This window comes from Hippocampus bargibanti, linkage group LG05 (genome assembly GCF_051943395.1).
Source record: "Hippocampus bargibanti isolate YZ-2025 linkage group LG05, ASM5194339v1, whole genome shotgun sequence".
Classification (NCBI taxonomy): Eukaryota; Metazoa; Chordata; class Actinopteri; order Syngnathiformes; family Syngnathidae; genus Hippocampus; species Hippocampus bargibanti.
In genome coordinates, this window is record NC_142738.1 from 21,522,675 (window position 1) to 21,546,974 (window position 24,300).

Below are 24,300 nucleotides of genomic sequence, written 5' to 3' on the forward strand. Positions count from 1 at the left end.
CTGTGACCTTGAAAAGGGTTGAATTATTTCATGATGACGTGGTTTTAATTGAATACAGTACACCAATTCTAGTACTCTTGCAGCACTACCAGGTTGTGTCTGATTTTCTTATCAAAACAAGTTAATGTTCAAGTTCCCATAAACAAAGTTGAGTTGAAATGTCTCCCCCTACTGGGACTATTATGACTATTCCCCATTCAAACGTCGTACTGTACAACTGAAATTAAGTGTATTTTATTTAATAGTAGATGGATGACTTGGAAAATTTCCTATTATTGAAAAGGCCCTCATCTTAAACTATCTGTCTTGCAGATTCAAATACAACATAAGATTAAACAACACATTATGTTAACTGTATCAATCATGACACGTTCTGTTTTTATGTTTATCAGCAAATGCATGGAAAACTGCGCTGTCTGAATGTATGAAAACATCGACATATATTTAGTTGATTAGAAGACTGAGATTTGCCGTGTTTTAATTAAATTTTACCGACATAATAAATTAAGCAGTCGTGTACTTTGATATCGAGGTCATATTAACAAGACAATAATGACGAACTCAATAAATACTGCAGACAAATGTAGCAAACAAGCTCAAGTACTCCATCAATTGTAAATAAAAGGCCATCTGCTCCCCGATGGAAACAGAAGATTGGCCCTTCCCATCGAGGCGTCACTTAACATTTGTCCCGCCTACAAATGGTCCAGCGGCCCTTGCTATTGGCCAACAGAGACAAGCCGCTCACCTCCCAAGGATGTCTACCCGCCCATCGGCGAAAGGACAAAAACAATCGGCATTCTCTGGCTCAAGAACGTAAACAAGAGGGTACATCCCAAATTTCCCGAAACAACGTCCCCACTGACGTCCTCGACATGGTTTCCCCAGTCACTGTGGTGAGTCTCACGTTCAAACTAGCTTTGACACAACGATCGGTGTTGATGTTGATTGCTAGTTAGATTGGCACAATCGTCCCGTAACAGAACGCTTCGTGCTTATTCACGCTTGTTCGTGTTGTCATTGTGAAGTCACCGGGAAAACACACGTATTACCCTGCATGCAATAGCATACACGGACCCATCGAAGGCTACAACGTCATCTCTTTCAGGAACAGTTAACTGTTTATGAGGCTGTTTATCATTCGAATAATATTCTTCCAGCACATCTACCGGGTTGTGTTTCTCGTCGTTTCCTTTTTGTATACGACGACATACATTGGTTGCGTCAACGCTAATTGGCAGGTTCCAACAGCAAGTATACAATATAGACATTTCTCCTAATATCTATAGGTCGCCACCAACTGAAGGTAAAAAAGTCTTGTGACAACCTTTTGTTTGTATCTGTGCGCGTCAAATGACGAGTGCGCCATACGCGTTCATGTCTAAGAATACAGCAGGCACACTGACTTTCTGAGGATTAATTTCTATAGCGTAGCTGTATCGTAGTACTGCCTTAACATATTGTTCCAAATGCGGGAAGAATATTATTTTACACAATTCAGTTGAACTTGTCCCCTAACATCAACAACAATTGAGCGGCGATATGAAAGGCAGTTACTTTGCAAAAGCCATTACAGGGTGGATGGTGTGTCGTAACTTGGCCCCTTGCAAGTAAACCCTCATTTGAAGCCTGTGATTACTGCGAGGGCAGACTGTGTGAAGGAATGCGTGCTAGGCAGACTTGTTCCCATAGCGACGGTGATGCTGCCCCGGCAGTGTCATCATCATCATCATCATTTTCCGTACCGCTTATTCCTCATTAGGGTCGCGGGGGTTGCTGGAGCCTATCTCAGCTGTCTTCGGGCACGAGGCGGGGGACACCCTGAATTGGTTGCCAGCCAATCGCAGGGCACACAAAGACATACAACAGTCACTCTCACACTCACACCTAGGGACAATTTGGAGTGGTCAATCTGCCTGCCATGCATGTTTTTGGAGTGTGGGAGGAAGCCGGAGGACCCGGAGAGGGCCCACGCGGGTCCGGGGAGAGCATGCAAGCTCCACACAGGGAGGCCGGAGCGGGACGCGAACCGGCGACCTCTGCACTGTAAAGCCGGTGTGCTAGCCACTCGGCCACCGGGCCGCCCCCCCCCCCCCCCCCCCAGGCAGTGTGAATTTGTTAAATTAATTTAGACCCAGCCATAGCCGTAGGATTTTAATGAGATGGAAAATAGAGGTATGTGCTGTCTGAAATATAGAGGCACCGGCTCAAGTTCACATGAGGACAAAGCTTTATGTCAAGACAGCACAAAAGTAAAAATCCTGGCAATCACTTTCCACGACATTTACAAAACTTCTTCTTCTTTTCCTTTCAGCTTTTCCCTTCAGGGTCGCCACAGCCAAATAATGTCCTTCATCTATCGTGGTTTTGTGCAAAATATACGACATTTACAAAACAACATAAAAAACGAAAATAGGTAAAATAGGTGTACAAAGTGGCTATTGCACCATGGCCTTCGGTGGGGGCTTAACTTCATCCACCAAATAGAACCACTATCGAGTTTCGATGATAGAAACCATCAGAACGATACGAAACAAAATGTAACACACCTCCTCGAAGCAGTTCAGTTTATGGAAGCACTGAAACCTCGATAAATAGTACAAAATTGGGAGCATTGTGTAAATGAATGCAGTTTCTTGAAACAATCACAAGAATGTATTTTGTAAATATAACTGGAGGTAAATATTTCTGATATTGTTTGCAGCAGAGACAGCCCACCAACACCAAGTTAACGTTGAAATTAACACATTATATCAGGAAGTAACATAGTGTGACATGGGAATGACTTTATTATATGACTCATGTGCCATTTGTCTGGCACGGCCATGCTTAAGTTACGCATCTCCATTTTTATAGGCCTTTACAGGTGGTTTCTGTTTCTCTGTACAGCATCATGTTTCTGACACTGGATCAACATGAGATTGAATAATGCATGTCATACTTAAGAGATGTCTTTCAGTGCTTTACCTGTTTTATTGTTGAAATTAACTGGCAACCATGCCTCATATAAGATCAAGCCGATGGAATGTGACACTTTTTCAAGACACTATTTACGTTTTGGGGCTACTATACCACGATTTGTCTTGCTATGCTCTAATGTTATTATTTGATTCACAGAAAACGCATGGTGTGTATCTAACGCTGTACTATTTGCTTTTATTATTATTATTGATTTTGAAGGATTATTTCAAATTATCAAAGTCAAAAAAAGTTAGTCAGCTTCATTGTCAAATATGCTAATTTAATAATAATAATAATAATAATAATAATAATAATAATAATAATAATAATAATAATAATAATTTTGTTTAGTTAAGCCTCTACCATGGTATTTTGGTTCTGTCAATGATATGTCATGACAATAATGTCGTGATGTGCGTCTTAAATCATGTAATGATTTGCATCTTCAACAATGCAATGATGTGCATCTTCAATAATGTCATGATGTGTGTCTTCCGCCATATTTACATAGCCTGTATAACCTTCTGATTCACAGTGAACCAAGTTCATTCTTGGAGCCATATGTTAACCTTGATTCACTGCTTACTGGAGACTTTGTGGAGACAGACTGATAAAATGTGCAAATTACCCCATTGTGGGACGAATAAAGGTTTTCTGATTCTTTTTCTGATTCTGAAAAGCTAGGAATTGTTTTGAAAGAATGCCTCCTCGGTGTCGCGCCATAGTCTTGATACCGCCCTTCTGATGAAATAAATACGTTGTGGGTCCATGGTGTGAACACATCAAGCAGCCATTCTCTGTAAATCATGTGTTTCCTGAATATTCTGCAAATAAATCCTTCGAAGTTACTGTTCATCGACTCCAGCTTGTATTTGGATTACCAAAATACTCATCATCCGATATTAACGAACACACGGAGCAGACAAGGCCACTCTCCTCCAACAATTTCTTCACGGCTCAAGGATGTTCTCACTTATTCCTGATGGGTTTGCGTTTTTTTTTTTCATTTTGCTTGTTTTAACTGTTCATTCCATGACAAGTTTTTGTTTGGCAAAGGGGAAAATAGTGACAAAATATAATATACATATATATATATATATATATATATATATTCATATATTTTTATATATATATACATATATATATATATATATATATATATATATATATATATATATATATATATATATATATATATATATATATATATATATATATATATATATATATATATATATATATATATATATATATATGAATATATATGAATGGGAGCTGAATGGTTACTTCGAAACCCACAGTCACGGTTGACCACGAAACAACTAGTAGCTCAGTGTTCCAATATCCACAAATGGCAATTGCTATCACAACTTGAGATTGATGAGGTACAACACAAATTCCGAGGTGAAGGGCCCCAGGCCGCCACATCAGAGGAAGAGGTTCAACCAGAGATTGGGAGCCAAGCCCCAATGAATGATGAGATTGGGAAGCCAGCCCCAATGAATGAAATGCTGAGCGAGGCAGCAACTGACCTGAGAGATAAGATCATGGCAAGAATGAAAACTGGGCAACTAAGAAACCGATTACAACAGCTCTGTGAAGTACCACCTGAAAGTCTCATGGAAACTGTGAATGCAGCACTGAGAACGATCCCGACCGGAACGATCACGGAAACCAATGAGCTGATATACGCCTCAGTATCAGTGATCCTAGAGATGCTTGGCTACAAGAGCAACCATGAGAGCCACGAGATTCATTATCCACCATGGAAAATACGGTTGGAGGCTAAGATCAAGGCGGCTCGGAAAGATGTGAGTCAATTGACGGAGACCCAGAGAGGTGTGAATAAAAGGCCAATACCCAAGAGGTACATGCAGATAACCATACCTGAAGCACTCGAAACTGCCAAACAAAGGCTCCAGGCCTTGTCCAGTCGCCTAAAGTGGTACACGAAAGAGAATGAGGCCAGAAGAATAAACAGGCTGTTCGCAACACAACCTGCGAAAGTGTACGCTCAATGGCAGGGTTCTAACAGCAGAGCAGACCCTCCAAGGCGCGAAACTGAAAGATACTGGAAAGGCATATGGGAGAAGGAGGTCGCACATAACGGCAGTGCACAATAGCTGGTGACTCTGAAAGAGGAGCACAGCAACCTTCCTGAACAGAACCCAGTTACCATCACAGTGGCAGATATACAAGAAAGAGTCTCAGGTATGAAAAACTGGACGGCACCAGGCCCGGATATGGTCCACACCTACTGGCTAAAGAAACTTACAGCTCTCCACGAGCGCCTAGCAGCACAAATGAACCAGTTGCTGATGGATGGGACTCACCCAGGATGGCTAACCGAAGGGCGAACAATCCTGATCATGAAGGATTCCTCAAAGGGTGCAGTTCCTTCCAACTATCGGCCAATAACCTGTCTCTCCACAACATGGAAGCTCATGTCAGGCATCATTGCGGCTAAGATAAGTGGACACATGGATCAATACATGAGCAAAGCACAGAAAGGCATTAGTAGAGATACTAGAGGTGCCAAACATCAGCTGCTGGTTGACAGAACAGTCGCACAAGACTGCAGGTTCCGACACAACCTGTGCACAGCCTGGATTGATTACAAGAAATCCGATGACTCGATGCCACACACATGGATCACTGAATGCTTGGAGTTGTATAAGGTCAACAGGACCCTGAGAGCCTTCGTTGCAAACTCGATGTGGAAAACCACACTTGAAGCCAATGGCAAGCCACTAACGCAAGTGTCCATCAAATGTGGCATATACTAAGGTGATGCACTCTCCCCGCTGCTGTTCTGCATAGGACTGAACCCCGTCAGCCAAATAATCGCCAAGACAGGCTATGGATACCGCCTCAGAAATGGAGCTACGATCAGTCACCTCCTCTACATGGATGACATAAAGCTGTATGCTAAGAGCGAAAGGGACATAGACTCCCTGATCCACACAACCAGTGATATCGGAATGTCATTCGAGCTGGAGAAATGTAGTCAAATGGTGACTAAGAGGGGCAAGGTAGTCCACACTGAAGGGGTCTCACTCCCTGAAGGAACAATAGCAGACATTGAAAACAGCTACAAGTACCTAGGTATACCACAGGCCGAAAACAGGCCAATGGCAACCTCGAACTAGCAACAAGGAAAGCGGCTACGACCAAATACCTCCAGCGGGTGAGGCAAGTCCTCAGAAGCCAGCTCAATGGCAAGAACAAGACCTGGGCAATAAACAGCTATGCCCTGCTAGTGATCAGATACCCTGCAGGAATAATAAGGTGGCCAAAGGAAGAGATCCAGACCACGGATGTTAAGACCCGAAAACTCCTCACTATGCATGGAGGGTTCCATCCCAAGTCCAGCACCCTGAGACTGTACACAAGCCGTAAGGAAGGAGGCCGGGGACTAGTGAGTGTCAGAGCCACTGTCCAGGATGAAACATCCAAGCTCCATGAATACATCAAAGAGAAGTCTCCAACGGATGATGTACTCAGAGAATGTCTCAGACAATGGGGAACAGAGGTTGAGGTGCTGGATGAGGGACAATCATGGGAGGAAAAGCCCCTACACGGGATGTACCACCGAACCATAGCAGAAGTGGCTGATCTCAAGAAGTCCTATCAGTGGCTAGAGAGGGCTGGCCTAAAGGACAGCACAGAGGCACTCATCCTGGCTGCTCAAGAGCAGGCCCTGAACACCAGAGCCATAGAGGCACAGATATACCAGGTTGTGCAAAGAGGCACCTGAGACAATCCAACACATAACTGCAGGGTGTAAGATGCTGGCAGGGAAAGCCTACATGGAGCGCCATAACCAGGTGGCTGGCATAGTCTACCGAAACATCTGTGCGGAGTATGGATTGGAAACCCCAAGGTCAAAATGGGAAACACCTCCCAAGGTGGTGGAGAATGACCGAGCAAAGATCCTGTGGGACTTCCAGATACAGACTGACAAGATGGTAATGGCCAACCAACCATATGTCGTGGTTATAGATAAAGGGGAAAGGAAAGCAGTTGTCGTGGATGTAGCGGTCCCGAGTGATGGAAACATCAGAAAGAAGGAACATGAGAAAATCGAGAAATACCAAGGGCTCAGAGAGGAGCTGCAGAGAGCCTGGAAGGTAAAGGTGATAGTCGTGCCTGTAGTGGTCGGAGCACTCGGGGCAGTGACCCTCAAACTCGACGAGTGGTTGCAACAGATCCCGGGAACAACATCGGAGATCTCGGTCCAGAAAAGCGCCGTGCCGGGAACAGCACGGATACTGCACAGAACCCTCAAGCTTCCTGGCCTGGGTGAGACGAGGATTTATATATATATATATATATATATATATATATATATATATATATATATATATATATATATATATATATATATATATATATATATATATATATATATATATATATATATATATATATATATATATATACACACACACACACACACACACACACACACACACACACACGTATTTGATTATTAGAAGCTATGACTTATTTTTCTATTTTTCTGATTTTCTGAACTATATCCGTGGACAAAGTTGAAGCACCACTCAGACTGAGAGGAGTCAGCTACAATTCTCTACGACATTTGAATATGATGCTGAGCTCTCACTGAACTGTGGAGTGGTGCAATAGATGATCATAAACTAAAGCAATAATAAAAAAGACTGAAGGCACTTAGCCAATGTATGCCATTAATGACCCAGTAATAACTTGGTTTGAAGCATTCTCTCTATTTCATAAACCACTGTTGGTCTTCTCCGTGTTTCTATGACAGTGCTGCCTCGGTTCGATTTTGTAGGTGCACCCGACACAAACTGTAGAAAGTAAGAAACATTTATAACACAGCATTCCTGAGATGAAAGTTACTCAATTTCCTCTCAGCGTCATTGGGCCAGATATTATAGTATTTGATTTTTAACCAACTCCCTTGAAGATTAATAATAATACATTTCATTTTTAAGCGCCTTTCAAAACGTTACAGTCATAGGATAAGTTTTTCTGTGGGTGAGCAGCGGCAGCCACACGCACCAGCGTTCACTCAACCCGGGAGTAACTCGGATACAATCGTAAGACAAATAGATAGATCAACGTAGCAGGCGTCATACTGTGACTCTGCGGGGATATAGAATTGTTAAAGACAACTGTCTGGTTTGCAAGTTAAATTACAACTTAAAACCAAAGAAAGATTGCAAAGGTTCAGATAATGTTTTTCCTCATTAAAAGTCGGTGTCAACTATGCAGTGTTGTTCAAAGGTTGACACAACCTGACCAAATTTATAAGATGTGTGCCATTCTTTTAAGAAAACATGAGTGATTGGGTCAAACACAATTCATTGTTTCACAGGAGTATATTCAAGCCACATGATAAGGTATGTCCGAATAGTGCAGTCTTGAAACAAAACATAACAATAAAGACATTGAACGTGTCCATTTGCATTGCAAATGATTGCCAATATTCCAAATTGCGCGATTCTGCATGTTTATTTGAACTGGAAAAAGATAACTTCACCCGCCTCATTTGATTGGTAGCCGTATATTTCGTATGTAAAAATGAATGGGGAAATGTGTTTTTTTGATGACTCTAAACAATTCAGTTGGTGACTTCCTCAGCTCCAAACTGCAGACGCAAATGTAAGGGAAGTGTGTTTTATTGATGCAGTCAAGTAGTAGTGTTGTGGAGGAGGAAGGACAGGTTGAAACTGATCTGGCTGGCAGAAGGACGTGAGAACTGCGGATGTAGACACATCATACTATACAAGGACAAAGGACATCTGTGTCTGTTGCTTGGTTCCAAGTCTATAAATAACCTCTTGATAGATGAGAAGGTTTCTTCAGCCGTCATCTGTACAAAAGTGAAGGTTTCGGACGTTTCGCCTCCTATCCAAGAGGCTTCGTCAGCGAACTAAAGTCTGACTGGTCGTATCGGCCCCATTTATATATCCCTAATGTCCAGACATGGTGGCGCCGGACACAGCTATGATAGGTCCCCACTCTCAGGTTGGGGGGGACGGGGGACCCCTCCCTGTGGCCCCACTGATTGTTCCTACATTCCTGACTAACGACTGGCCTATTACCCCCACTGCCCCCGGTAATGGGGCCGATACGACCAGTCAGACTATCCAAGAGACGAAGCCTCTTGGATAGGAGGCGAAACGTCCGAAACCTTCACTTTTGTACAGATGACGGCTGAAGAAACCTTCTCATCGATGGACCACTCCTGTACGACTGAGAGCTTACACAGACGTAACCTCTTGATAGTCACTTTTACTGTTATCTCTGAGAAATTTAATATTATTGTGCAGTTAATTAGCTCAGGTATAGGAATGGCTAGAACCTGGTACTCAAACAGTGACCCACGAACCACCTCCGGCCCGCCAGACACCTATTACATTCATTTCACAGAGGCACATTTCAAGTCTTAATAACTCTTAACTTAGATGATTATATCTAAAAACTATTTTTTTCTTTCTAGGTCAGTGAAAACCATGGTGGTTAATGAATTTTGAGTATGAAACTTCCCCACTCATGATTGGTGGTGTTGTCAGTTTGATTGTTTAACCCCGCAATGTTGCAACCTCACCCTCAGGAAAATCAGGGGAAAAATGGTGAAAAAGGCTACATCAACTGGTATTGTGAAAAGGACTTTTGTTCTGAAACTCTCAACTGCATCACTTAACCACTTGCTCAATCCAGTTAGGAGTACTTCAGAGTAGCCCTTCCTCGTGCATACTCCTGCTTCCTCTCTTCTGCCCCACTTATTCTTTTGCGAGCGGTGCAAATTGTCGCGTTTGCTTTGTCCCACAATGCTCCCAATGCAATGTTTGGGAGAGGGTTTCGAAGTTGCTGCTTGTTTTTCCCTTGCTCTATGGCCCCCTTTCCTCAATTCTTCCCACTCATCTTATCTTTCTCAACTTTTATACTGAAATCAACAACCTTCATCGGCATGAACCACCCATCGCTTTCTGCCTTTGGATGTTGGATTCTCAGAACCGCGGGTGGATATGGGGTCTGGAGGTGCTACGAAACACTGCTTTGATTTCTTTTTTTCTGGTGTGTAACACAATGTCTTGGGCCTTGTGCATTTGACCCGAAACAAGCAGGACTGTTTGCATAGTCAGGGCTATTCAAGAGCATGGACCTCAAGTAGAGGAGAAGTAGGGGAAAGAAGAGAGGAAAGAAAAACAATGTCTGGTTTGTCCGAAACTAGAGAAGATTATTGAGAGTCATATGGTTCCATAGACATCAATGTTCAGACGTAAAGTGTTAATCTTGTTTCGCTTTAGCACACGATCATGTGCATATTTGCAACAACATAAACCACTCTTGCACAAAATGAAAAGTACTCTCCTTTGAACTACCATTTTCCTAGATGTTGTTTCCTGTATAATTTTTATGGACATGAATAAATAATACAAAGAACATCATAAAAATCAGAGAGCAAGAGCGTCACATTAAGACTAATGGTGAATCGACATACAGTAAAGTCTCGTTATATCGATATCGGTTATATCGATTGTACCGCATATTACGATACTATTTTCATTTCCCTTGCACATTTCTAGTCTTTTTATGTATAATTAGTACCGTTTAGTACGATACCCGGTTATGACGATAATCCGGTTATTACGGTGCTCCTTTTCATCCCCCGCCGGCCATTTTTGTTGTTTATATCGATATATCCGTCGCGCCATTGGTCAACTTGGTCACGTGTCTTGTTACGTGAGCCGCCATCGGTCGCGCCATTGGTCGACTTGGTCACATGAGCCGCCATCGGTCGCGCTATTGGTCGACTTGGCCGTGTGACTTTGTCACGTGACACGCCATCGGTCGCGCCATTGGTCAACTTGGTCACGTGTCTTGGTTACGTGTCACGTCATCAGTCGCGCCATTGGTCGACTTGGTCAGGTGACTTGGTTACGTGCCCAGCACCCGTGTAGCAGAGCCATTTTCATTTTCAGACGCTATCTCGTGTGTAGCAGACGAGATTGAAGTGTTTGTGTTAAAAGGTAAAAATGGGAAGCAGAAGAAGATTGATGACTTTTTTAAATTGTATACATAATACAGTAAGATGTAAGCGTTGCAGTTTCCCTGTTGTGTTATGTACATGCCCACTGTACTGTATATGAATGCAATCGTTTTTTGCAACAATGTTTCTTGTTTTGTCTGCTGAAGCGCGATGATTTTGAAAATTATTAACATTCCATACTGTGTATTAAAGGACAGCCGATGTCACTTTTTATTCAAATGCAAATAAAAATGACTTCACGCCAAGACGTCTTGCATTGCTTGCCAAACAATGGCTTCAGATTCGGATAATATGCTTTCTTGTTACACATCCAGTTATGAATATGTTTCAAATACACTGTAGTTCTGAAGATTAAAGCATACATGTTTACAATCATTAAAGAATTATATGTGCCATTTTGAGGCAACATTAGGGGACCATCTCCCCAAAAAAAAGGGAGCTAATGGCCAGCTCCGTTTCTTATATGGCGCTTGGCTGCCCTCTTTTGGCGGCTTTTGTTTAATGCAGTTCGGCGCAGGATCGGATATATCGATAGTCCCGGTTATATCGATATTTTTTCGGACTCCCTTGAATATCGATATAACGAGACTTTACTGTATTTAATCTGATTTCAGGTCAAGAGTGAAGGCCCCAAGTTGGTGCCATTCTTCAAGTCAACCTGTGTTTACTTCGTCCTCTGGCTGCCAACCTCAAGTCCATCCTGGTTTAGCGCACTGATCAAATGTCTGCCCATCTTCTGCCTGTGGGTGTTTCTGCTGGCGCATGGCTTCAGCTTCTTGGGGGCTCACTCCAGTGCCCGCAAGATCCTCGCCGGCCTTATCTTTTCTGCGCTGGGTGATGCTTTCCTAATCTGGCAGGAGCAAGGCTACTTTGTTCATGGTGAGAGAAATGTTGCATGCTTGATTTGCACAAATGGCAATGAGTTTGACTCCTTCAATGACAATTCTGTTCTCAATCTACTGCTGTAATTGTATCTTAAAAAGCAGAGAAATCTAGCAAAAATATTTATAAATTGTGTTTGTCAGTTAAGCATCATCATGGGAAGAATTGGCTTGTCCCTGGAGATATACCATCGTCTGATTGTCCTATTTTCGTGCCCAGCACAAGTTTATTGCAAAGTGCGGTCTAACTGAGTGCATCAGTAATGTGTTATCTCTTTCGGCAAGTTAGTAGACAGGCACAGGTGGAGAGGGGCGTTTTCGGCATAGTGGGAGTGAACGCAGCAAACTTGTTACCTGGCCAATGGAAGCAACTCCTTTGAAGTTCAGCACATGGTCAAACTATACAGAAGTTATTTTTCCATCCTGGGAATACACTATATGTACCTTTATTGTCCCAGGAGGTATTTTCACCGAGCAGTGTTTTTGCTTGATTTTTCCATTTTCATTGTTGTGAAAACAAACAGTCCTATGCCCTTTAGCACTATTTCATCAGTGTTGGACCTAAACACCGTGGTACTGTTGAATGATCAACAGAGAATTGTCACTTCTTTTTGACAACAGTACTGGAAGAACGTTTTATGTCTTTGAACAGGATAACATTAATACTATATGAGTGAAATTGCTTCATAAAAAAGTTGTAGAATGATCAGAAGAGCACATTGTGAGTCTTTTAATAAAAAAAAATACAATCCAAATACTTCAACACTGTCATCTGGTATCATGGCAGTTCACCTATATTTACATAGATGATGCAACCACCACTATTCCTAAAATGGAACCACTTACCACCTGAATGGTCAGGTGAGTGCATGTCTTTGGAGTTCAATTATAGTTTTATACCCTGGTTCAATGGACATTAGCAACATAAGGAAACAAATAGTTACTGGAAGCCAACTTTATTGTTCCTGGCTGCAAATTGAGAGAGGGTAAGATTGAAGTTGGGTGTTCATACAGCAGACAGTGAAACAAAGCCACACTCCCCATGACATACTGGTCTATTCAACCTGACATTTAGCCTGTATAATTTATCGGCCAAATGGCATGTTCAGACTTTCTTATTAATATGCTACGTGTGCATAGCACTGAATGTTAAGTCTTAATAGATCATGTAAAGATTCAGCCCAACATTGAGACTTCATTGTCTCCATAAAAACAACCCATACAAAGCCATTGTAAAAACACCAAGGGTCTGAGTTAAGGTTAGTTTGTGTCAAACATGTTCTGAACTTTGTTACTTATGTAACCAGAAGCTGATCTACGAACTGGCGTATCCGTGATTGTGCTAGGCAAAACTGTTATGCAGTTGTAATAATAATAATAATAATAATAATAATAATAATAATAATAATAATAATAATAATAATAAGAATATATTTTATTTCTTAAAACCTTTCAAACCTCTCAAGGACACTTTACAGTTGTACTGTGAAATTAGGGGGAGCAAATGCAAATAGAATCATTTACTCAGGCAATGTGATTTGTCAAACCTAAGACAAATTGTTGAGGTTGATTGTGCATCTTGCAATACAGCATCTGAAAGTCATTTGCAAATTGGCGACATTGTCCATGCAGACAGTGGTTGCTTTCGCGAACAGGAGAAACACAACAAAATTAAAGATACGGAAAATCAATGTTTTTGTCTCGCATAACCATTTGATTTGATATGTCAGAAATGTTCGTTGCATCATATTTATACAATAATGCAATTTTGGATCTCGGACCTTAATTGGAGCCAGTCACAAGACTTTTGCTGATGAAAAAAATCCTTCCAACATCTTGGTTATTTCAGCGCATTGCGGCAATTGGTGTTCGTCCTAAGTTAGACAGTGTGCGTCTGACATTATAAACACATTGTGACATAGGATGGGCAGATTTAATTTCACATACGTATGTATTGTATATGCAATGCACCCAAGCCAGCCCCCAACTAGGATGGCTAGATTTTCAGGTCTGACTAATGTTATAATTACTTCACAGGTCTGCTGATGTTTGCCATCACCCACATCCTTTACTCATCCGCCTTTGGAATGAAGCCCATCAATGTGCGCGCAGGCCTGGTGATCACAGCTGTGTCCAGTGTGAGCTACCTTCTTCTCTATCCTTACCTGTCAGGCCCTTTCACCTACCTGGTGGCTGTCTACATTGCTCTGATCGGCTTCATGGGCTGGAGAGCCATTGCCGGCTTGCAGTTAGCCAATGATCTCTGGACCTGGACCAAGCTGTCAGCCTGTCTGGGGGCTGTCCTGTTCATGGTGTCCGACCTCACTATAGCCGTCAACAAGTTCTGTTTCCCCGTGCCCCACTCGCGTGCTATCATCATGGCGACCTACTATGCTGCCCAGATGCTCATTGCTCTGTCAGCCGTGGAATGCCAGGATGTGGAGGTTGCGCGGAAAAGAATATGAGGGGCCTCTCTGTTTATGTGACAGCAAGGTGGAGTTGGTCCCGGCATGATCATGGACACACATTTCACGACTGCATCACCTGGCCTCAACCCTCGGCTCCATTGTTGCCTTGGCAACTTCCCCCCCCCCCCCTGAAATCTCGTCTGGTCTGTCTCACTTCCCTTCCTCACTTTGATGCTGTGGTAGTATTATCTTCATCCTCTCCCAACCACAGTCCTCCCTGCTTCTTCTGATTCTTGAATGGAATTCCTCCTGTTACCCGATGACTGTGGATATTTGCACGGTATTGGTGGCACACCCAATCAAGTATTCTATTTCTTTTAGTTCAAGGGGAGCATGCCATCGGGGGCATTTAAGGAATGTGTTGGGGATAGGGGTCCTGGATATATTTTAATCAGGTCCTATACCTCACCTATACTTTAGCAATACATCATCTCAAGACTCAAAACACTTAAAAAAATCAATGTAACTTGGTCCAGAAATGCAATTCAATATTGATGACATTTTATAATTTTTCACTAAGTTTATGTCTAACATCAGTGTCACCAAGTCAAAGTAATCCCCAAAAGTTAGATAAAGGCAACTGTGATGATGCTATAGCTGTCTAAAAAAGGGATATCCTACTGACTTGCCCATAGTGGACTTCAAACTTTATCCGATTCATTTTTTTGTGGATTGACAATGCTATTTTTATGGGGAATATTTGTCTGAGAAAGAGTATTTTGTATTTGCCATCTAACTAACTAGCCTAATTAAGTTCCAACAGTTTCATCCATTTGTTTTCATACACTTTAGGGGGCCGCCATTTTCACATTATACCGCCCACTGCTGTCGACTAAAATAGACATCACAACTGTTCTCGAGTTTGCATGGTGGTTGTCACATGACCAAATCCAGAAAATCGGTAAGCTTTGTAAAGCAATGCAATATTAATCAGAATACTGTGATACCTCGGTTTACGAACCCATTGGCTTATGAAGTTTATGAAAATTTTACCTTGGCATACAAACTTTTTTCGGGATACACATGGAGCTGCCTCAATGAGTGATGTGTCGTTCGCGAACGAGCCCGTTCTTCTAACAATAAAATGGCAACCGAGTGTTTTTGTCCTCTATTCCCCGCCCCCAGTCTTCGGTTAAAGCCACGTGATTGGTCAATAACGCAGCAGTGAGGGGAGGTGGTTTAAACATTAAAGAGACAGGCAGACAACAGTGAGAGAGTTTTAACTTTCATAGTTCAAAGGCAGAGTGTAGACTGCCAGGTTAAAATATCCCATCAATCAGGCTCCACAAACAACCCGCACAAGCCATCTGTACACTTGATGCAAAAAGCTATCGACCCAGCTAAACAGAACACAATAGTTAAAATTATCACAGAGAAAGCACCTATAAGGGATCATTCCTCAAGATGGTGAAAGAAGGTTACATTCCTCATCAAGTGTTTAATGCTGAGGAAATCGGACACTCCATTCCATCGAGCCATCAACGACTATCACAAAGGTAAATAAAACGACTTTATTTTTACAGTACAGTTTATTTCTTTAATTATAATACCATAGCACATTTATTATACATAAAATAAGGTATATGTTGTGTAGTTTTAAGGCTTAGAAAATTAGAAAGTAGAAAATTATATTTTATGGGGACTTGGGAATGGATTATTCTCATTTTAATGGTTTCCTATGGGAAATTAATTTTTGGGCTACACACTTCACCTTACACACTCTGTCTGGGAACCAATTAAGTTCGTAAGCCAAGGTATCACTGTATATTGTTTAGACTCAATGGGACACGCACCATATAGTCTTGTTAATTTTTGCATTTCGTTCCACTTTTAACGGTCAAACTCACAATCATGCTGCTTTAATTCTGTCGACTATTCAGCAACCTCAGCAACACACCCAGGATTCAGAATCGTTACTTAATCCCCTTTGTGTGGCGTTCCGATGTTGAGCAGGTTAAGCTCATAGATCATTTTTGCTATGCTTGTCATAAGTCGTATGACCTGTCTAGGGTGTAGTCCGAGATTCACTCTAGCTCTTTTCCGACCGGTATGATTCAGGCAAGACTAAGCTGTGAATGTAGGCATTGTGCATAATGAAAGGAACGTTATTTTAAACTGTTTGCAATTGTGTCATGTTGACTGAAATGAAAGTGTTTTATTAATGCAATGCACATGTTCATCTACTCTATCTGGATTCTCAGAGGTCTTTTCTTAAGCCAAAAAGGCACAGTTTTCTCATCCCAGGAAGAAATGTTCGGCTTTGATCTCAAGAGTCTACAGCGCTGATTCGTATAGGTTGCACAACAAGAAAAAACAATACCTATTACCGGCACCTATTACCCCGAAACAAAGGCCAAGGAAGATGAAATATTTTCTCCAAATATATTAATGGCAAGTTGAATTACTTTCTTTCTGTTGCACATTGAAAACTTTCAGGTTTCAGATCAAAAGATGAGCTAGAGCCAAAAGTTCAAAATCCAACTTTTATTTCATGGCATTTACACGGAGATGGTAAGCAACTCAGGACAGAGCTTTTTTGTTTGAACCTACTCACTTTTCATGTGACTAAAATTGTGTGACTTATTGGTGTTTCTCGTTGCTCAGGCATGGCCTTTAAGATTGATTGCTTCAACATTAGATTTGATAGTGCGTGCTTTTGGCTTTTGGGCTTTGCCAATGTGCCGTTCGGCAAACGTGGGAACCAGAGATGTTTCTATGAAGCAAAGCAAACCATTTTGAAGCTGATAGAAGAAGGGGAAAATAGATCAAGGTGATTGCAAAAACACTGGCATTGCCAAGATAGCAATTTGAAAAACAAATTTACCTGTGGACAGAGCAACCGACATTGAACTGGTCGGCATAGGAAAGAAAGCTTGTGGGAGCTGTGAAGAAAAAGACAACAGTCAGTGACAACACTGCCAACCTCCAAAGGGCAGGTGCAAATGTGTCACCATTTCCTATTTGAAGAATTGGATAGAATTTACCTTTATGAGTCTCGCAGTGGAGACATTTACATTTCACTGCAGCAAAGTGAATTCAAGAGAATATGGGCCATACACACGATGAGAGCCAAACCACTCACAAATGGAATATAAATAGTGTGTACTTCTATATGTTTTAACACATGGCAGCGAAGCAGCGTATTTATTGGTAAAATTCCATATTGCATCACTTCAGAGGCATTCAACTTTGGAGTTTCCACTATATTTGTTGCAAATGCCTCCTCAGAACTCATACATTGTGATTAATACCTCTAATTATGTCGTGTTTAATGAAAAGTGAATCACTGTGCATGCAAATGTACACTTCGAGTCATAAGTAGTAAGGTGTTTAGTCCATTTGATAGAGAACTGATGATGTACTGTAGATATACAAAACAAACTGGAACCGGACAGAATCTGACTTGGATTTGGGGCTTTTTCTTGGTCAATGACCCGTGGACTTAATCACCAACACACAGGCAAGAAATGTTTACGCACACTTGTTTCCATTCCACGAGAAGGAATCTGACGCAAGAGCATAGTAATGACCTTGCTTTTTTTGTTGCTTTTCTGACATCAACAAGTGTGGAAAATAAGTCGAGACGATATTTGTGGCTGTTGTTTCGCTGGATGGTTCCTCAATCTGCTTTTGGCATGTCAGCATACTTGCCAGGACTGTAATCGCTTTGTCAGTCAGGTCCATCATCGTGGCCATGACTTTCTAATCTGTCCACCCAGCATGTGGCATCGTTCCACTTGGAAGTCTTGCTCATGCATGCGGTTTTCTCCTTGTTTAGTGTTGAGCTGTAGGTCGAACCATGTTGGGAATAAGAAGATTGAGTCAAACACTTACTCATCTTTAGGCAATTTATGTAAGCGGACATTTTGCCTTGCCCAAAAAAAGGCATGAGGATTTGTCTTCCCTCATCCTCTTGGCTTCAACGCGCGAGACAAGATGAATGGTCGCTAGTTATTCTTGTTCGGCAACCCACATTCTCTAGAAAGTCGTCCATGGATCGAATCAAATAAAGCTGCATGTTATCATTCATTCCGACCAAACTGCCGCTTAGGTTGGACACAATAAACTAAAGCAAACCGCTCCACTTCTATTAAGGCAATGAGATTTTTCTTTGCTGCTAGTGTACTGCTGCCTTTCCAAATGGGAAGGAAGTTGGTGTTGACTGAAGTCGCTGGAATTAAATGTGTTTGAATGCTCCCTGTCCATCAGCCTGTCAATGGTCCGATTGTTCTGAGCTTTGTGCAAGCGTACAAAAAGAAGCTGTGAAAGCCCCAGGAGGCCTTTTGGATCTGTGCACAAGTATTACGGAGGTCGGTGTGTCAACATACACTTTCTCGTCTGTGTTCTTCATTTCGCAATCCTTGCATCTTCCATCCATTCATCACATCGACCTTCAGACCATCACTGTGTACCTTCCACATGTAGTGACAATGCAAGCTGAAATGAATCCAGACTGTCAACAATCCTCTTCAATGAGGAATTGGAAGACCTTTTGCTGTTGCATTACTTTGTTTCTTGTTTTTCGCTGTAAGACTGACAGACTTCCAACATCCCTTTGAAGGTAAAGGATGTGGTGAGGTTCAGATAAAAATGATGATGCTGGCCAGATGTATTGTAACACTTTCAGCTGGAGTTGGTGGAAGGAAGCTGCTAATGGAGAGGTCAATATATTTTATTTTGTTTCTATTAGACACAATTAATACAAATAATGGCAATTCATGCATATCCATTGTTGAATTAGCGATGTGAGAGGCTAGTAGAATTACTTTTTTTTTTTTTTTTTTTTTTAGAAAAGTCAAAAGTGTATTTTGTCAAATGTTGAAGATTGGGTAACTTCAAGAAGAAAATGTTCCCCTTGTGCCATTTCCAGCCAGAAGATATCAATTGACTTTCACGGCATCGCTTCTTGTGATGTAAAACGTTACAATCTAATGTTAAAAATGAATCCATGCTGCTATTATGACGTAACCCTTGTAGCAACGACATTAAAAGCAAAAGAATGTTTTAGCGATGATTGTTTAAGCACACGAAAGAAATGTGGAAGTGAGGATTTCTAATCCAAGGCATTTATTGTTTTGAAAGCGTTTTTCCAACCCAACAGTGTTCTATTCTCCTGAAAGCATGCTCTTTCCCACTTCAGATGTATAATTTAACTTTATTTAATGGAAAAACAATGTCCCTGTATTTATGTGCTATGATATTGTCGATTATCCCTTATTGTCCTTGGTTTTCAGTTATGATTTGTTATTTCTTTTAAGATTGTACAGACAAACTAGTTCATTTGCTGTAGTGAAACTGGGATGAATGTGAATATCTATTGGAGAAATAAATGCAATTGCAATGCAACTTCAAAAAAATGTCTCAATGTCGAATACTGCCGGAGGCAAAGTGCCAGAATCCAAAATGTCCGCAAATATTTATGACTGTTTATTATATCAACAGGCCCCCCCCAGCAGCTTTTAGGTAGTTATGGTGGAAGGAACCGCACACACTGATCTGTTACAGTGATTGATACATTTTGTTGTCTGACAGTAGTAGGGAACTCTGTGGAAGGGCACTCAGACTGCCATGAATCTCCTTACTCCTTTGATGTTTCCCTCGCTTTTTAGAGAAACACAAACGAACCTATTTTGAAATCCAAATGTCTGTCATTCATTCACTGCCAAGTTTGACTCATCAAAGAGCTCCTTTCTTCTGCTAAAAAGAAGCATCTGTGCACTCACCCTTTTTAAAAACAGCAGCAGAAAACTTCAAATTCATGAAGGGAACTCAGCAGCCATTGACATAGTTGTATAACACTACTGCACTTCATTAGTTTGCTATTTAAACTATCTGAAAAAAAATCAATTAAAAACTCTGAGATACCCTGGACTCACTTTTACAGAATTCTTCAGAATTCACAATGTCCCGTAATGGCTAAAATGGCATGCGACCTACTTATTGTGTGCAGGTACAGAAGTACTTACTGTGAAATATGAGACACTGTCACACCGAACACTGTCGAGCCTTTTTTTGTGTGCCAAAAACTAAACGGAGGCTCATAGGGGATCCAGCCTTTACCGTTGCTGGTCCCAGTCTCTGGAATGACCTGCCATTGAACATTCGGCAAGCCCACTTGGTGCTCATCTTTAAAACCCGTCTTAAAACTCACTTGTACTCTTTGCTTTATTTCCTGTATATGATAGCTGTCCATGTTAAGCGCTTTATTACAGCTTTAGCTGTGGTTAAAGCGCTACATAAATCTATATACATTTTATTGATTGTATTTTATAATTTTCTGCAGTTTTTCTCTGTGTTCGAAATGTAGTCCAATTGAGTCACTTGTAGGCGGTGCACTCAAGCAACACAAACTCATCAGAAATACTGCACCAGTTTATAGAAGCAACCTTCATTTACAATTACTTTCCGTGAGTTTAACAGTTTCGACCCCACTTTCAGTTTATTGTCACTTAGGTGAAGAGTAAAGAAAGCAATGACATCACTTTGCAGCCTCTCGGCGCTCAATTGATTGGAACTTGGCAACCTGACACCTGCGTCTATTGGCTCGACATTTGTGTGAGACAGCACAGCAACGTCTGGAGATCAGTTTCAGGTCCCCTCTGACTTAATGGAAGTTGGTAACCAGAACACAATCGAGCACCACTCACACAGTGTCATGCGCTTCAGCGTTCAGGATTTGGCTGACCTAACACAAGCTGTCACACACTGCTGTCAGTTCCACAAAACATTTTACTGTTTCCATTACTTGCTTGTCCAAGAAACGTTCCATCTTTTAATTCATTAATGTACTGGATACACTATTCACAAAGGTTTGTTATAGGTACAGTTTGCTATTCTTTCACAAGTAGTTGAACGCAGCGACTGTTTATTCATGAATCAAGGCATACATGTAACCTAGTTCAAGTTGAATGGGTATATAAAGAGTCCTCTTCACCATGCTGTTCACATATTGACATCAAACGATCACGATAACACCAAACAATTCATCCAGTCTATCTCACGAATGCAAAGCTTCAAACAGAACATTCCAAGTTAAGTAGCGACTGATCTTATCATCTCATCAGCAGCTAGCAACGGAGATACAGATAATAAACAGGAAGCGTCGCAGAAATCTCAAAGTGGACATCCTTGGAAATCCATCTATTGTGCAGACGCCTGTTTTTTACGTCCTCTTCCTTGTTTGGCAGCAAGTTGTGCCAAAAGCACTCAAACATTGAACTTGCTTTTTTGTAACATAGTCCTAGGATAATACCCATTCTATCCACACGTGATGCAGAGACGAAAGTCCATCCCTTTGTTATTTTTGACTGATGTCAATGTCTCCAAGTCCAAGAGTCCAAGATGGCGCCCGAGTAGGCAGCCGTCAGCAAGTGCTCTAATGAGCCTTGCTTTTTTTGTTGTTTTTGTGTTTTCTTTTGTCACTTTGTGTTGTTGTGCGTCATGTGGAACGGATACGGATTGTTTTTCAGCATTTGTGACCACGACATTCATCAAGGAGGAGACTGTGCTGAGTGGTTGCGCCTTTTCGGCAGCATGAATATGCCAGTACTGTTTTTGAATGGGAGGAATGTCGGTGCCATTCGACTGTCATCGCTGGACAGCTCTGGGGCCATTGTGCTTTTTTGCGCCTGTAATGGGCAGCATCTTCACAGCCCCTCTTTGTTCAGTGGAAGGTCGGTGCTGTTGGACAGTCTGCGGCTGGATGGATACATGGCTTGAGGAGTCCGCGATAAGAAGGAAGGAGCGTCAGCGCAGAGCGCCGATGCATATATGGAACTGTTGTGGGATGGAATTGAAGCTGTGGGACAGGAGATGTGAGACAATCTCTTTTCGTCAATGGATGCTACAGCTGCATGTTTGCTTTCAACATTTAGCTTGTAGTCGACGTGCACATTCTACCATGATGCCCCTGATCCACTGGTGAAGAGACGCTTTGATCCTCTCCTCTTTCATCTGGAACTGCTTTATGTAACAAAGAGGGTACAGAAAGTGCTTAAGAATGAATGTCTCTGTGTGTTTGTGTTGTCATGTTATTTGTTATTTAGTTTTTTTTTTTTTGTTCTTTTGACTTCAAGATGGCGCCGCGAGAGTGGCTGCCTTTCCAGCAGCTCATTTATTTTGTTTTTCTACTTTCATTCCTTTCATAACTTTGCTGCTGTGAAATGTAAATTTCTCCACTGCGAGACTAATAAAGGCAAATCCAATCCAATCCAATCCTTTGTTTATATGCCATGTCTAGTTTCAAAGGCCTGTTACTGATACAAATTGCTGCAGCAAAACCTTTGACTGGGTAGGTCGAGTTTGGTGAAATGAAGCCAATACTGGCCAGCTTGTACGAGACCGCAGTCCACATGAAATGTAATTTAAAACATGACATGACTTAACACCTTCCCATTTTGTTGACTTAGTTCCTTTTGTATCTGCAATCTAGTACAGTACATGTTGGCTTTCAGGTGACTTGGAGGTCTACAAGAAAATGAGCAGGCAGTATTCTATATTTTAACCCCAATTCTGTGGAATGTTTTACCCTTTGGAATTAGTGCTGCTCCATCTGCAGAAATATTAACATCTTGGATTAAGATGTATTTCTTCACGCTGGTATTTGGTTAGAGCACGTCTCGTTTGCGACAAGCCCTTGAGTTCTACGTAATGGTTCTCAAAATACGAAATCATTATTTCGTTGTGTTGTGGCGGGCACTAGGACCAGACATCTCACCCAGCAGGTGTACGGGAGGAGGCGGGGTTATATCACATATATTTCACTGCAGTTTCCGTTTTGGTTCTCTTTCTACTTGTTAGCAGTTGGAATAAAGACGTACTCCAATCGACCGTGTGTTCTCATTCCTCAACTGCTACACTGGTGACCCCGACGTTCGAAATGTTCATGGCAGCAGACGAAGAGATATCTTCCACGGCCATGCCGCCACGACCGGCGCCTCAGCTCGCAGCTGCCGCCTACGCCGCGAAGCTGCCCGAGTTTTGGAATAGCGACCCGGCTTCGTGGTTCCAACATGTGGAAGCACTTTTCCACCTACGGGGCATCACGACAGATGAGCCGAAATATTATCTGGTCGTGGCGTCTCTCAACGAACAGACGACTCGTCGTGTGCTGCCTCTCTTGCGTGCACCTCCACCGAGCGAAAAATACGCAGCGCTCAAACACCTGCTGCTCCGACGGTTCACGTTATCGGCCTCTGAGAGAGCAGACAGGCTTCTTTCTCTTCCTGGACTCGGCGACGGAACAGCAGTGGACCTGATGGACAAAATGTTGTCGCTACGAGGTTCGGATGACGGCGGATTCCTGTTCCCCCACGTGTTCCTTCGCCAGCTACCGGCCTCTGTGCGCGCCGTGCTAGCCAACTCGACGTGCCTAGCCACCGGCGACTACCGAGGTTTGGCTGAAGAAGCAGACCGGGTGCTTCTGGCGACACGGAGGTTCGCCGTGCGAAGCGTGACGGCCGAACCCCTCGGCGGAGCGGCAGCGAACATCGACCCGACCCTAGTAGCCGGAGTGGTCACGCGGAAGCGACACGAGAAAGCCCTCTGTTTTTTTCCACCAGCGGTTTGGCGCCAAGGCCCGACGCTGCACACCACCCTGCACCTACGAGGCTCCGGGAAACGCCAGCGCCGGCACCCAATAGCGGCCGTGGGTGCCGGCAACGAAAGCGAGCTGCTTTTTATCACAGACTCCTCGTCAGGTAGACGTTTTCTGGTGGACAGCGGGGCACAAGTAAGCCTGCTGACGCCCACGGCCTCGGACAAGACGGCAGGTGGATGTGGGCCTCCCCTGCGCGCAGCTAACGGCTCGCCCATCGCCAGCTTTGGCACCAGGTCGGTAACTGTGTGTTTCCACGAACGAAAATTCCAGTGGGACTTTATTGTGGCCTCGATTACAATTCCGATAATCGGCGCGGATTTTTTATGCGCCCATGGACTGCTTGTGGAC

At 42.4% G+C, this 24,300-nt stretch overlaps 1 protein-coding gene across 1 annotated transcript; it reads left to right on the forward strand.

Moving 5' to 3' along the window:
• The first annotated feature begins 736 nt into the window (after nucleotides 1-736).
• tmem86a (transmembrane protein 86A) lies at nucleotides 737-17,389 on the forward strand. Its single transcript, XM_088997296.1, has 3 exons — nucleotides 737-896; nucleotides 11,620-11,884; nucleotides 13,924-17,389. Exons 1-3 carry the CDS (start codon nucleotides 876-878, stop codon nucleotides 14,349-14,351), a joined length of 714 nt encoding a protein of 237 aa, XP_088853422.1. The 5' UTR covers nucleotides 737-875; the 3' UTR covers nucleotides 14,352-17,389.
• Nucleotides 17,390-24,300: the final 6,911 nt, after the last annotated feature.

Bases quoted from the DNA above. Each gene is read 5' to 3' on its own strand.
- tmem86a (XM_088997296.1), top strand. From the start codon at position 876: ATGGTTTCCCCAGTCACTGTG. The intron at 897-11,619 runs GTGAGTCTCACG...ATCTGATTTCAG, and splicing joins TGGTTTCCCCAGTCACTGTG to GTCAAGAGTGAAGGCCCCAA. The intron at 11,885-13,923 runs GTGAGAGAAATG...ATTACTTCACAG, and splicing joins GCAAGGCTACTTTGTTCATG to GTCTGCTGATGTTTGCCATC.